At 32.7% G+C, this 16,203-nt stretch overlaps 1 protein-coding gene across 1 annotated transcript in view; it reads right to left on the reverse strand.

The window, feature by feature from the left end:
• Window positions 1-16,203, reverse strand: part of MUC19 (mucin 19, oligomeric) — a 157,878-nt gene that overhangs the window by 81,524 nt on the left and 60,151 nt on the right. The window contains 5 exon segments of the mRNA XM_053556581.1: window positions 12,300-12,332; window positions 12,870-12,911; window positions 13,997-14,026; window positions 14,550-14,581; window positions 15,076-15,217. Of these exon segments, the coding sequence (XP_053412556.1) occupies window positions 12,300-12,332; window positions 12,870-12,911; window positions 13,997-14,026; window positions 14,550-14,581; window positions 15,076-15,217 (279 nt within the window).

Genomic DNA, 16,203 nt, shown 5'->3' on the forward strand with positions numbered 1-16,203 from the left:
GGAAAACAAAAAAATAAGATTTCATTCAACACGTTGAACACAACTGCATACCTACTACATTTCAACATTAATACTCAACGTGAACAGTCTGAAGGTCCCACTCAACAGACACAGATTGGGTGAATGGATGAAAAAAAACACAATCCAAGTATTTGCTGTCTCTAAAAACACATATAAATCACACAGAATCACACAGACTCAAGGTAAAAAGATGAAAAAACAAATTCTACACAAATGGCAACCAAAAGAGAACAGATGTAGCCCTTCTCATATCATAAAAATAGACCTTAAATAAACAATAGTAAAAAAATGCAGTTATTATACAATGGTAAATACAACAATTAAATAAGAAGAGACATAACAATCCTAAATATATATTCACCTAACATAGGAGCTCCTGTTTACATAAAGCAAATTCTAGATCTAAGTAAGGACATAAACAGTAGCACCTTAATAATCATGGAAATCAATAATCAATATTCTACTGACCAAACTGGACAGATCATCAAAGTAGAAAATGAACAAAGAAACACTGGACTTCAACAGGACTCTAGAACAAACAGGCCTAACAGATATTAAAAGAACATTGTACCCATAAATCAATGAATATACATTTTTCTCATTAGCACATGGAGCATTTTCCAAGATTGATCATATCTTAGGCCTCAGCAAATACAAAACAGTAAAAATGATATATTTTCTCAGATGACAATATAATAAGACTAGAAATCAATTCCAAGACAAACACTCAAATGTACACAAAGTCATGGAAATTAAACAACCTGCCTGATGCTAAATGATCCTTGGGTTGAAGATGAATTAAGATGGAAATCAAAATATTCCTCAAACCGAATGACAAGGGGATACAAGCTTTCAAAATCTATGTGATGCATGGAAAGCAACCCTATGTGAAAAGTTCACAGCCTTATATACCTACATAAAAAGATAGAAAATCATGAAATAACAACCCGAAGTCACATCTCAAGGAACTAGAAAAAGAAGAAACTGAACCCAGAGTCAGCAGAAGAAATAACAAAACTCAGTCTCACCTAATAGGCACAATGTAAGGGTATATGGCCACCTCCTGGGTGAGGAGCACAACTATAACAGGTACCTTACTTAATAATTGTAAACGTTGTAACCTAATTGTTTGTACCCTCATAATGATCTGAAATAAAACAAACATAAATAGAAAAACTCAGAACAGAACTAAATAAAACAGAAGCCAAACAAAAAACAACACACCACACACACACAATACAATGGAACAATGAAACGAAAAGTTGGCTGTTTGAAAAGATGAACAAAATTAACAGACCAACACCCAGATTCATTAGAAATAGAAGAGAAAGAACTCAAAAAGAGAAATAAAGAGGAGACATTCCAACTGACACCACAGAAATACAAAATTTCTTCCACGAATATTATGAAATCCTCTATGATTAAAAACTAGAAAACATAGAGGAAATGGATCAATTCTTAAACAACCTCTCAAGCCTGAATCAGGAAGAAACAGAAATCCTGAATAGAACCAGTAATGAGCAGCAAGAGTGAAGCAGTAATTAAAAATCTTCCAACAAAAAACAACCACGTGGGACCAGACAAATTTACAGCCAAAGGCTACCAAGCCTATAAAGAAGAAATGGTGTTTATCTTACAGAAACTATTACACAACATTGAGAGTGAAAGAATCCTCCATAACTCATTCTATGAAGCCAGTTTTCTAATGACAGCAAAGCCAGAAAAAAACACAATACAAAAAGACAACTTCAACCACTATTTCTTATGAACATCAAAGCAAAAATCCCCAGCAAAAATATTAGCAAACTGAAATCAAAAGCACTTCAAAAGACAAGTGAACATGATCAAGTGGGTTTCATCTTAAGAATGTGAGGATGATTTGACATTCACAAATCAAGTGTGCTTCACCACATATACACAAGAAAAAACAAAGACTTTATAACTATCTCAAGAGATGCATAAAAAACAATCAATAAAGTCTACCACCTTTCATGATAAAAACCCTCAGTAAATTGTGAATAGAAAGAACATATTTCAAAATTATAAAGGCCATATATGAGAAACCTACATCTGATAACATACTAAATGGGGAACAGTTGAAAGCATAACTTTGAAGAATTGGAACAGGACAAAGGTGCCCACTGTCAACACTTTAAGCATCATAGTATTGAAAGTCCCAGCCAAAGAAATAGGACAAGAGAAAAACATAAGGGACATCCAAAATAGAAAACAAAAGGTCAAATTATGCCTGTTTGCTGATGATATGATCTTATATCTAGAAAGTCCTATAAGATTCCACCAAAACACTCCTGGAGTTGATAAATAAATTCACCAAAGTCTCAGGTTACAAAATCGATGTACACGAACCAGTAGCATTTCTATATACTAATAACAGTCAAGTTGAGAGTCAAACCAAGGACTCAATGCCATTCACAATAGCTGCAAAGAAAATAAAGCACCTGGAAATATACTTCACCAAGGAGGTAAGAGTTTCTACAAGGATAACTACAAAACACTGATGAAAGAAATTATGAAAGACACAAACAAATGGAAAAACATCGCTGCTCATGGATTTGCAGAATCAACATTATTGAAATTTTGGTACTGCCCAAAGTGATTTATAGATACAGCACAATCCCTATCAAAATACCAGGATCATATTTCACAGATCTAGAAAAAATAATCCTAAGATTCATTTGGAACCAAAAAAGAGCCCAAATAATAATAGTAATCTCAAGCAAAAAGAACAAATATGAAAGCATCACATTACCCGGTGTTAAATTTTGCTACAATGCTATAGTAACCAAAACAGCATGACACTGGTATAGAAGTAGAGATATAGATCAATGGAATAGAATAGAGAATGAAGAATAAAACCATCCACCTACAACCAACTGATCTCTAACAAAGTAGACAACAGTACTGTATATACTGGGAAAAGGAAGCTCTATCGAACAAATGGTGCTGTGGGCTCGGTGTCTGTAACTCAGTGGCTAGGGCGCCAGCAACATAAACCAGAGCTGGCAGGTTCAAATCCAGCCCAGGCCCGCCAAACAACAATGACAACTACAACCAAAAAATAGCTGGGTGTTGTGGTGGGCGCCTGTAATCCCAGCTACTTGGGAGACTGAGGCAAGAGAATCACTTAAGCCCAAGAGTTTGAGGTTGCTCTGAGCTGTGATGCACAGCACCCTACTGTGAGATAGGGTGCGACTATCTCAAAAAAAAAGGGTGAGACTATCTCAAAATAGTGAGACTCTTTTCTCAAAAAAAAAAAAATGGTGATGTGAAAATTGGTTAGCAACATGCAGAAGAATGAAATATGAATGCTATGTCTTGGCATATACAAAAATTAATTCAAGATGAATTAAAGACTTAAATGTATGCCATTTATTTCTAAAAATTCTAGAAGAAAACATAGAAAAAACTCTTTTAGACATTGGCCTAGGCAAAGAATTTATGACTAAGATGCGACCGGGAAATATAATAGTTCCAAAATAAATAAATGGAATTTAATTAAATTATAAAGCTTGTACGTAACAAAGAAAATAATCAACATACTGAATAGACAACCTACAAAATAGGAAAAAATACTTACAAACTATACGTCCAACAAAGGACTAATATCCATACTCTCCAAAGAACTCAAAGAAATCAAGAAGAAAAACAACTCCACCAAAAAGTAGTCTAAAAAAATGAAGTTTTGTTCTTTATTTTTTTGAGACAGTCTTATTCTGTCATCCTAGGTAAAATACAGTGGCATCATTATAGCTCAGTATAATCTCAAACTCCTTAGCTTAAGAAATCTTTCTCCCTCCAGCCCCTTGAGTAGCTGGAACTACAGGTGTACCATGAAACCCAGCTACTTTTTCCATTTTTAGTAGAGATGGGTGTCTCACTGATGCTGAGGCTGGTCTTGAACCCCTGAGTTCAAGTGATCCTCCTGCTTCAGCCTCCCAAAGTGCAAGGGGTAGAGCCATGAGCTACCATGCCCAGCCTGAAGAGAAGATTTTCAAAAGAAGATAGACGCATGACCAAGAAACATATTTTTAAAAAATGCTCAATGTCACTAATCCTCAGGGAAATGCAAACTAAAATTACAATGAGATACCACCTTACCCCTATCAGTCGCCATTATTAAAAAGTCAAAAACCAATAGTTGCTGGCATGGGTTCACAGAGAAAGTAATGCTTATACACCATTGGTGGGACTGTGGACTAGTTCAAAGTAGTGCAAATTTTTATGGAAAATAGTATGGAGATTCCTCAAAGAAAGAAATGTAAACCTACCATTTGATCCAGCAATCCCTACTGGGGCTCTACCCAAAGGACGTGAAGTCATTTCACCAGACACCTGCACTCTAATGTTGATTGCAGCACAGTTTGCAATTGTAAAAATGTAGAATTAATCAACCTAAGGGCCTATCAATTCATGAGTGGGTAAAGAAAATGTGGTATATACCAGAGTACTACTCAGCCATAAAAAGGAACAAAATAATGTCATTTGCAGCAACATAGAACAGAGCACCATTCCCCAAGGAAAGCATCTCAGGACTGGAAAATCAAAAACCATATATTCTCACTAATAAGTGAGAGTTAACAGGGAATACAAATGCAATATAAAGGATCTGAGCAATATAAGGAGGGAAGTGGGGAAGTTTGTCAGATAAAACTTACGTATTGGGTACAGGGAATACTATTCAATGCAAGTAAGCATTATACAAGGAATCCACATATCAGAAACCTTTGTACTCCCTTAATTAATACTTTTACATTAAAAAAGTAAACATTTAAAAAAGTATTATGCCCATTTTGCATATAAAGAATTGAGCTAATAAGATTTAAGTGATTTGTGTAAGATCAATGCTGATCAGTGACAAAGGTCGGGATTAAAATCTAAGTCACTCAGCAACGAGGACTTGACCCACACTGCTTTTTACGTAACTCTGCCTTCTTTTACATCATCTCTGGTAGTTTTTCAGTTTTCTCTGCCTTCTTTTACATCATCTCTGGTAGTTTTTCAGTTTTCTTAACTACCTATTTAGCATATTAATGGAAACATTAGAAATTAGACTAGATATTGTAGAATATAATATCAAATAAATAATAAAATATTCTGTTTCCCTGATTACTTTCTAAAATGGCTATATAAATAAGCATGTTAAGTAGTTTCAGGGAAAATTTATGTGAAAGTTTCTCAAAATCAGTGTCAAGATTTAGTTGAAGTGAATTCTCAACATCAGTATCCAGCAGACTCCACCATCAGATCAATAAAAATCTTGATAATCTTTTCTCACTAATGAAGACAATACTTGGACATTTGAATTAGAATCTTCTGTTGATTTGGATGCAAGGATAGCACAGAAAGAGTATCATGCCATGGTCCAAAGACACTATCAAGAGTATAGAGCTATAGCAGGATAGACCCTGATATTCCCAAAGATTTTGGTGTAGATTCCATATTGATTTAACCTTCAAGGAATTCCAATGATCCCAACTTGAGCACTTTCAGATTAAAGGCAATTACATTTAATTTAAAAGCAGCATTGTCCTGTGGGATAAAATCACATCTCCAAAATTTACGCATTTGAACATGCTGCAATCAACAAGGATTTAAGGGGAACACAGTACACCGTAGGAGCTAGAAGTACTGATACTTTTACCAAATGCACATGAAGACATATTTATAAGCCTTGCCGATGATGTGGATAATATGACAACATGCTCCAAAATGGATCCTGAGGACCCACTTTCTATCAGGGTCATAAGAATTATCTAAACTAGGCACAGATTGGAGTACATACCAGTTGGCCTACTATGATATAGCTCCCTTTTCCCACGAGTGAACTTCAGAAGATGTAAGTCTGAAATTGTTGATACAGCAATAAAAGTAGGGATAAGGCTTGACAAATAGGAATTATAACAGTCCTCTTTTCTTCATGGTTTAATTGCCGAAACTGATAGATAAAGCATTATTCTTCTCATTAATTTTGACAGCCTAGCCATTACAATGTATTTGATATTGTTATTGTCTCTGTGATAACCTCATTATTGCCAAGACTTAAATGCAGCAGGAAGAGCTGCCTTTGCCAAAGTATTGATAGCTCTGCACACTATAGGAAGTATGACATTCCACCCACGAAGTTTTCAAAGGGCTGTATCCATTTATTTTTTTCATCATAAACTTAATATAAAATCTAGCAATTAATTTTCTAGCTACCACTAACTTTTTTGATTATTTCTGCTTGTAAAATTTTATAAGGAAAAAAATTATTTTGGCACATTTCTCCAATGGATTCCATTTTATTTAAAATAAATGTCTGAAAGACAACTTTAAGGAGCGCCTGCCCCTTATAAACATTTCCCCTTATAAACAACAACTCAGTACTACAAAATTCACAGTTTTTACAAAGTACCTTATTTCTGGGAAGAAAAACAGCTAACTCAAAATCCATAAAATTGGTTTTGATTCAAGAAGCGGCACGTTTGTGATTAGTCACTGAAGAAAATACTAAACTCCTCCACTGAAATCTTTAGGTTAAATTCATTAACCTGAAGAATTGCTCACAATCATCAAGTTGACTTTACTGAGTACTCAGTACGTATTACGCTAAGCTGCATGATCACATGGACACTTTTTTTTTTAAAAAAACCCGCAATGTTGGTATTATTTTTCTCACTTAACAGAATAACTAATGCTAAGTCTCAGGGTGTTTGAGGGACTTAAAGAAGGGACTCAACAGCGAGTAAGAAGAGAAGGGATTCAAAGTTTTATTTTTCTGATTCACATCTCACTACACTCAGCTGAGTCTGTATGATAGTGTAATAACAACTATTTTCTTTGTATGATTGATGCTATTTTAGAAAAAGTATACTATACGAACAAAGTGTATATATAAACTATTTTTATAGTATTCTAGGATTTTAAATTTTTGAGGGAAAAATGCATTTTAACATATACTCTTAAGTAACAGAAATCTACTTTTTAATGATATGAAATGATATCCCTATGTATTCAAGGTAGGGTTTTTTTTTAGTTTTAATGGAAACTTATTAAACAAACTATAAATTTTAGCACAACTATTTTAAATCAGAATCAGCAATTATATGTTATGTCTATAATTTATGTAAATTAAATTCAACTTCATTCTCTTTTTTAAACATCATAATACAGAGGCATTAGGACTGATGTCTAAAAAAAAAAAAGTCCTGAACTTTAATTCTTTCTCACCACCTGTTAGCAAGCAACCTTGGATGTGAAAGTTACCCTCTTTGTACTTCCATTTAATCATTTGTAAATAGGAGACGATAGTGGGGCACCCACTGCATAGAGTGTTTTGTATTAAAAAAGTAATATGTGTCATATACTTAGAATAGTGCTCAGTAAATACTAGCTCTGTCTCAAGATTAGTCAATCTAAAGAGGAAAAACTCTATAACTGTATAATTTTTCTTCTAAAAATAATATGCTTATTAGAATGGTTTATTAGGCACCTCAGGGTATTTTAGTGCTTTGAAAATATTCACTGTATACAAAGGAAAATAGATACATAAAGCATGAGAAAAAATTAGGTTTTGCATATTGCTCCCCTTGTGCGTTTAAATTTTCTTTAATGTTTTCCTAAATTTCTTTATTTCTATGCTATTTACCGCAATGAAAAGGTTAAGGTACATGAATTCATACCTCATCATCTAACCAAGATTACAGTTTGGGTCAGTATTTGATCAAAAGTACTTCATTCAGGGAACAAATTCGTGGCAAAAACCTGGCTCAATTTCATTTTAAATCTTACCTTTGTGATAAAATATTATCAGTTTTCATATTAAATTGATTTATTTTAAAAAGTAAAGTAGAAAACTAAAGTTGAAAATCTTTGACTAATTGCCCCACTAATGATATTGGTCTGACTCAAAAGCACTAATTCATTATCCAGAAAAAAAAACTACCTTTAGTGTACTAGGATTGTAAGTCAAAATTTCTGAGTGAAATGTGGGTGCCCAGTATAAGAAATAAATACTTTCATGTAGTCTAGACAGCTTGTGGAGAGGCAATACATACCCAGAATGAGGTGCCATCCTAGTGACATTATATTTGAAACTATTAATCTTTTACTTTTCAAACTCTAGATAAATATTTTTGGTTCATGAACACTATATTTAAAAAAAAAAAAACTTTGCTAGAGATGATGGCTACTTTTAACATAAAAATGGATCCATTTTTCTCATCACTGATCAAGAGAGAAGACTTATCAGTAGAAGACCGAAAAACAAAACTTATTTTATAGTAATGAATTTATCACATATTGTCAAATGTCCTCACACTTTTAAACCATTAATATCAGTAAAAGAAACATGATGTGATTTTCAAACCTACAATATTAGGCAATAAGGCAATTGCTCCTCCAAAAAAGATAACTTCTTTTTAAAAAGTTCTGCAAGCAAACACTTTAAACTGTTTGATTTTTACTTTGGCAGCATTTTTACTGGATAAATTTAGAAAAAAAATTTAAAAAGAAAAAATTTATTGGTGCCTCTTAAAAAGAAATATTTTATTCTTATCTGGCAAAGGAAAAATAACACGCTTGGCTTTTTTGTCTCTTAAAGCTTCAACTTAAAACTATCAGGAAACATATCTGGTACTTTCTAAGATCTCTTCTGATTACCATTTTTAATTTAGATGGATTATTCTGATTCCTCAGTTGTAAGAAAATTGACATGTCATCTCTTAGGATTGTTAAAATTCAGAAATGTCACATTTTATTTTAAACATTTTCTACTCAGTCCAAGAGTCCCTAGCACAAGTTGAGGTAGACAATTTATGATGATCCAGTTAATTGAACCAACAAAGGTGAACCAAGTTGTATGATCCAAGCCCACAAGCCACAAATTTTAAGAACTGAGTTAATTATTATTTGAATGATTTACAAATTCTTACTTATTAAGTATGAGATGGGCACAGTCTAATAAAAAAAGAGGTGGAATGGTAGTCGAGGAACTAAGAATTAAGCCAAATTTTACCACTAATCATATTTTTAAATTGAAATTTAGTAAACTAAGCCAAAATTTAACTGAAGTTTTATGTTCAATTTATCTGGGAAATAAGTCCTTCCTCATTTATTCCAGCAATAAGAGAAGCTAAATGTACATTATTAATAAATGCTGGGAAGGTATTATTGATTAGGTAATTTGATAATTAATGTTTTCTGTATACTGGGATTTGCCAAAATTCATTTGAAACACACAACTTGTGGCACAGTTGTACAATTTTAACATTGAAAATAAGCCTTTTTATATTAATTTTAAAATAACATTGACTACAATTTTTGGCTTTCATGGAAAACAACCCTGATTTTTCTCTATGTCATGCCAGAAAATTCCTTTCCCTCTGATCCTTATAATGTTGAAAAGGTCATGTAAGGTTTTCACCTCTCCTTACCTGAAAAATGGGGAGAGGGAAGCTGTAGAGAATTATAGTACTCAGAGGATTGTTAAGATTTAATGAGATAGTGAATAAAACTAGTTAATATGATGACTAGGATTTAATAAATCCTCAAAACAAGTTCATAGCTACATCCTTCAATACAGTACTATATGACATTCAGTAAATTATTAATATTTATGAGTATTTATATAACGTGAAAAGTCTACTGGAATTTCAGTGAAACTAAATACAACATTATTAGTTAGTAAGGCAAAACACAAAAAGTCACAAATAATACCTAAGGAATTCAGGGAAAAATAACCGAGGTAATCTTTCTCATAATTTTCTAACTTTATATTAGATTTATAATTTTTAAAACATTATCATGAAGGGAATCAGCAAGATTTTTATAGTTTTTTACAGTTAATGAGACAAAATTTTACACTGAAAATTTCCTCACCTCTTCCCAATAAACCCTGTTAAGGTAATCTACTCATGACCTGGTGTATATGAAAAGTTTTCTTGCTATAATATGAAGTACTGATAAAATTAAGTTGAATATTATGTTCAAAACTGAATGCTTGAGAAAGAAAAATCAATAAGATAAAATATATGTATAAAGTGTAAAAACTGAACCTGTTTCCTTAATTCAGGGTACCTGCTATCGTGAAAGAGGTAGGTATCACCATATTGAAAAAATATATAAAATAGTTATCCAAACTGCTTATGACTCAACAAAATGCATAGGAGTCATCAAAACAGCAGTCAAAGAAAAGTTTTTGTCATGGTGGCTCTGTAGAATCCAAGTACTTTGGGAGGCTGAAGCAGTGGATTGCTTGAGCTCAGGAGTTCAAGACCGGCCTGAACAAGAACGAGACCCGGTCTCTACTAAAAAAAATAGAAATACTAGCCAGGCACTGTGGCTGGTGCCGGTAGTCCTAGCTACTTGGGAGGCTGAGGCAAGACGATTATTTGAGCCCAAAAGTTTGACGTTGCAGTTAGCTATGACGTCATGGCCTTCTACCTAGGATGACAGAAAGAGACTCTGTCTCAAAAATATAAGTAAATAAATAAATAAATAAGTAAACTAAACAGTCACAGAACTCAAAATTTTAATAGCTGCTGAATACTTTTACTAAAAGAACTATATAATTGAACTGCACTAATCACCTTAGAACCAGGCTGAGAATTTGGAATTCAGTCCATTGCTTTTGGTTGAGGTAATATGTAACTTGAAAATAATACTGCAGTGTATATGAGACAATTCAGAAGAACTATTGGGATGAAATTGTTATTGGCCTTGGAAAATGAATTTATGATTACAGAATGGAGAAAAACATTTCTGAAATGTTTCACTCTAAGATTTATTTTGAAAGGGCCAGCATTGCTTGGTGTTGTTAATGATATCCAACAGGAGAGAAAATTTGATAGGAAATAAACATGTTGTTTGAGTATTTTTAATAATAATACATACTGTGGTGGCTGATACTTTAAGATATAAAATGTTCATAATTATAGTCATAGTTCTACATTGTTATGTCAATTTATCACCCCTAATAGCCTTGATTCTAACTATAGAAGGAAGAGTTATTCCAATGAATGAAATGCATGAGCTGTTGAATTATAACTAATATCTGATCTTAACTTTCACCAGAATTTCTGTGCCAGAATTCTAAACCTGAGTGAGTTGTAAATATTCAGTAGTGAAAAAAGAACAGTAACCCATTCATTCTTCAAATACTTATTGAATACTAATTATTACATACCTTGGATGCTAGATGTAGTTAGGAATACAAGGATGGCAAACCATGGTTTGTGAATTCAAGAAACTTACTTATTTAACACTAGAAAAATTAATAAACAATGGGAGAAAGAGTCCTAAGTTGGCAGGAAAAAAAGGACTCTAACTTTTGGAAAGTAAGTATGTTACAGAAATAGTACAGAGCTGGTAGGATGAATTTGATCAATGATTTTCTCAAACATGCAGGCTCTAGGAAGAAATGACATACACTAAAGCTTTCTGGAAAGTATCCAGCCATGTAATGTGAAAACTAGTGTTAATAATGGCTGGACATTTTCCAGACAGCCTGTGGATGTGCATTTTCAACTAAGAAAATTGAGCTCTTTTAACTGTAAAATGAATCAGTTTAAGTAAAAGAAGGTGGTTTATCACAAACAAAAATAACAGGAGTTACAGTGCTACAGGACGAGCCGTTTTTCTCAAGTTCTTTTTATCTCATATTTTCATTTATGTTAAAGACAAGGAAAAGTAATGAATTTTACAGTTTGGATAGGAATGCTAGAGCCAGTTAAACTAGAAAAACTGGATAGGCAGAGGGAAAAGTCAGACTTAATATTTCAAAAGTATGATCAAACGGATGTTAATTCTAATATGTAAGTTGTTCTAGATTTGTACCTGAAAAAAAAAAAATCTCATCTATGTAAAAAAACTTATTTTTCATTGATAGATTTCCCCTGATATGGACACTGCTGAATTTGAGAAAACAATTAACAACTAAGTTTTGTGTAGAGAGGAAGTTATGCTTCCAAGAACATCTATGGTCATGTATAAAATAAATCAACTTGAAAAAATGAATCAACTAGAAAAATTAATCCCTGGAGGTGATAGATGCCCAAATGCAATATTAAAGTATTAAAATGTAACACAAGTAGAAGGTGGAAAACCTATTGTTATTTTTCGAATGCTTCCTGTAAGACATTCTTTCAAAAACAGAGAAAAAACTTTGTCTACTTCCTCTAAAAATGACATAGTAAAAGCATAATAATATTGTAAAAGGAAGTTTTAGATGTTTATGAAAATCCCCATAGATTAAGTTGTGGTTGAAGATGATAGCTTACCTGTGCCTGGGCCACTGGTGACCAGTGTAATTGCTATGCAAACGAGGAAACAAATATTTGGAAATGTATGTTAAAATAATATTGAAAGGCAGAGTTAGAATTTATTTATTTAGATATGCTCAGCGATCCCCAGCATGCCAATAAATTATTAAATTAACAGTTATGTTCATTTATCAGATGTTTACACATTCCAATATACTTTTATACTCTGCTACCCATTGCTTTAGTTACAAACCATCCAATGAAAGTTAAAATTCCTTGGTGTTAGTAAAAGAGAATTGTAAATTATTTTTAGATAACTTAACATAGAATTTTCTAGCATAGCCTCTTTCTCCAAATTAGTAGTAGTATGCAGAATATTCTTTTTAGAACAGATAACCTTTGAAAAGGGAGGATGGTCTTTACTAATATTGGATATAGCACCTTCTACCTCACCTGGGCATTTAGGAAATGAATAATAAATGGAAAATCATGAATTTGGAAAAAGGGCTCAAACACCTGAATTGTAATTTCACTTTGCTGCTTCTTTAGGAACAAAGAAACTAATGGGCATTTTTGTTTTTTATTTACCTGCTCTGGTGCTTAATATGGAAGTAGATCTTGTAGTGGGAACTGTTAGGAAAGACAACATTTTGAAGAACAGATTACTTGAATAATTTTCTGCTAGTGAATTTACTTTAACAAATAAGTTCCCATAAACTACAATTAAAATTTCTGAAATGTGTACAGAGTTTAAGTGACAAAAATTTTCACTTAAATCAATATGAATAATACTCTATATTTGTTTTATGTTGACCAAAACAATCATTGTTTTCCATTATTATTCCTTAACCAAAATCTCTCAGGAACTTTATAAAGCCTGTTTACGGGCCAAGAAATAACGGCTTCTGTAATGAATGACTTAGCTTCAGGTAGTAACCAGTCATAAAAATAATATTTTACAAGGTCACATAACTTTAAACATAGTATTAAAACGAAAGCCTTCCAATTTACCATACTATTTTCTAATTGATGCCACCTCCAAATATCAAGCAATCAACAGAAAATAAAATTAATCTTTAAATCACACAAGGCAAAAATAAGTCACTCCACCACAGCAACTCTGATTACCCATATTGCTGGTAAGTTAAATGTTATAAAACTAAAGTTAACTTTTCCCAGCATTCTCTTGAATGGACACAAATGTAGTACCCCATGGCTAATGCTAAAAGTTAAGAAAAATAAATTTACTTATTTCCGTGTTTTCAAATCATCCCTCGGTGTGATCATGATTTTAAAATATTCACTTCACAGAAGTTGACGTTTACTTCATCTGCTAATTCACTTATTATTGAAAAGTGTAAAGCTTTAAATGATGATATTTAACTTATAAGCGTAGTTAAAATGTTAACTAATAGTGTAAATATTAGCCATGAATATCCATTGTATGTAAATGTCTCTACCTTAATTCACAGAAATACAATTAAATAATATTTTGACACATTTTCTAGTAACGATTTAGTTTAAAACGTTAGTTTTAAATGAATTTAAAATTTAGTTTACTTTAAAATTTAGTCTAAAACAATTTAGTTTAAAATGAATATCAGCAGATTCACTAGCATATATTTTGCTGGCACAGACTCATGAGAAATATATAAAAGGATTATCCACCAAAAAAAACAGAAAACACACTTAAAACCTAATGATGAAGATTTTACCTGTAAACGTTGAATTTGGAGGAACAGTTTCTGAAATAATCATAAATTGCTATTATTGTCAGGAATTAAAAAATCTTTATAAAAAAATTCTACATCTCAACTGGCCTTTTTTATTTTACCCCTTGTAGTTCCTTATACAAAAAAAAAAAAAAAAAAGAAAACTCATGTATTCTTTTGAAGCTTACTGAGATTTATTTTTAAGGTATGTGTTGCTCAAAAGCAAGCCTTCAGTTATTTAATTCTTTCTACCTTGATTTTCACCTTCCATGGCATCCCTTCATTAAACTACTTTGACCAGCTCACTCTTAATTCCCAGAACCTGCAAATAGGGAGGGTGCAGTGCAGGAGAAGCCCCCACGTGTGCTGGCCATTGCCCAATCTGACAGTTATTCAAAATGTCTCGACATGCTCAGGGATGAAATGGTGCCAGCCCCCTGAGGGGCAGTCTAAAGCATGAAGTACCTGGTCCTCTGGGGGTGACAGTCTTAAATGAGTTCCCAAACCCCTCATCTGATCTTTCCTAAGTTAACTAGTGTAAAATGTAGTGACTCACCACTGCACACCAACTCCCCTGCGATGCAATAGCTGGAATTTAAATTTAAAAAGAAAAAAGAATGAGTTTGAAATTTCAGTTCCTAATGGGGTATATCTTACAAATTTACAACAACAGATTGTCTACCAGTGAAAATGAAACATTAATTCAAATGGCTTGGGTTTTCATGTACTCTTATTCCCAATCATTTCACTAAAGAGTTCTTGGCATCTAAAGACATAATTTACAGTTTATCTGTACAGTTATTTCTAACATGAGCAGTTTCAAATAAGACGTGATTTGATGGCCACGCAATTCTAGTGTGGCTCTATCAATTTGCTTCCATGTAACTCTTTGAAAGCCTATAAACGTGATCTTACATTTACAGCATTAAAACATTCTTTTTCCCCCAAAACAAAATCTGATATTTTCTATCTTGTCTTCTGCATTAAGATGCCACAAATCATTTGTTGAGATATGTGGATTTACTTTTTCTCTTCAGATCCCATAAAAGAATTGCTTATTGGAAAGTTAGTAGAGAAAATACCATGTTCTTCCACAATTATCTTCGATTACGCCCCCTGCTGGTATAACATCGTTATAGAAGCAGCTGCATTCAGATAAACTGACGCATTTCATGGTGTTCTCGTCCAGGTAGGGCGCGCTGTCTGGGCACTTTGCATAACAACCTGTATGTAAAAACAACCCATAGTTCATCTCTGTTTTCTGAAACTCATTATATGATATTATACATTCGTAAAGTTACTCAAATAACCTTATAAACTGAAAGAACCAATATCACACTCGCAATGAAAATATATAAATGGAACAAGATTCATATTCTCTGTAATGAAATAACCTAAGAACTCAAAAATTTGGTCGCTTAATTTTTTTTTTCTAAAATGTCTCCTAATGTATTTTAAAACAATTTTTCTGCTTTAAAAACAAGCATGATGCTGAACATCAAACATAAATACATATGATAAATATGGTAAAAAGCTTGAAATGGGAATGCCAATTCCAAATACCCGTTTTTGCAAGAGTAGGTAGACACAGCAGTCATAATAAAGTGGGCTGAAAATACCCCAACGCCTAGGGATTTAACACAGGGGTGACTTCTGAAAACTTACTGCTTCTCCATTTTCTAACCATTTCTTTCTCTCTAAATTACAGTACATAATGCTAAAAAAAATTAAAATACTGTTTAAGTGTGATATAGCTAATTGCCCATATTCAAGCAAGATTATATCATACATTGCATTCTGAAATCTTACTCTCATTCAACTACATTGCCTAGTGAAATTTATAAAGAGTAACAATAGGATTACAGATTATAAAGAGTAATAATAGGATCACAGAGCACGCTCTCTTTCTCTCTGCTATTAAACAGGTAATTTATGTTTAGAGAAAATGTTTCTAATGTAGAAATCTGAATGTCATAATAGAGATAGCTAAATAGTCCTTAAATGTAAGACACTAAATTGGGAGAAACCAACATTTTCCAGTTTTAAACAACCAGTATCATTTGCATTACTTCCTGGATGTTCTTAAAACATGTGTTACTCACTTAGAGATCTAAAAATAGATCTGCCATTCAATCCTATAATTCCTCTACTAGGCATATACCCAGAAGACCAAAAATCACATCACAACAAAGATATTTGTACCAGAATGT

Source organism: Nycticebus coucang, chromosome 12, assembly GCF_027406575.1.
Source record: "Nycticebus coucang isolate mNycCou1 chromosome 12, mNycCou1.pri, whole genome shotgun sequence".
Taxonomy (NCBI): Eukaryota; Metazoa; Chordata; class Mammalia; order Primates; family Lorisidae; genus Nycticebus; species Nycticebus coucang.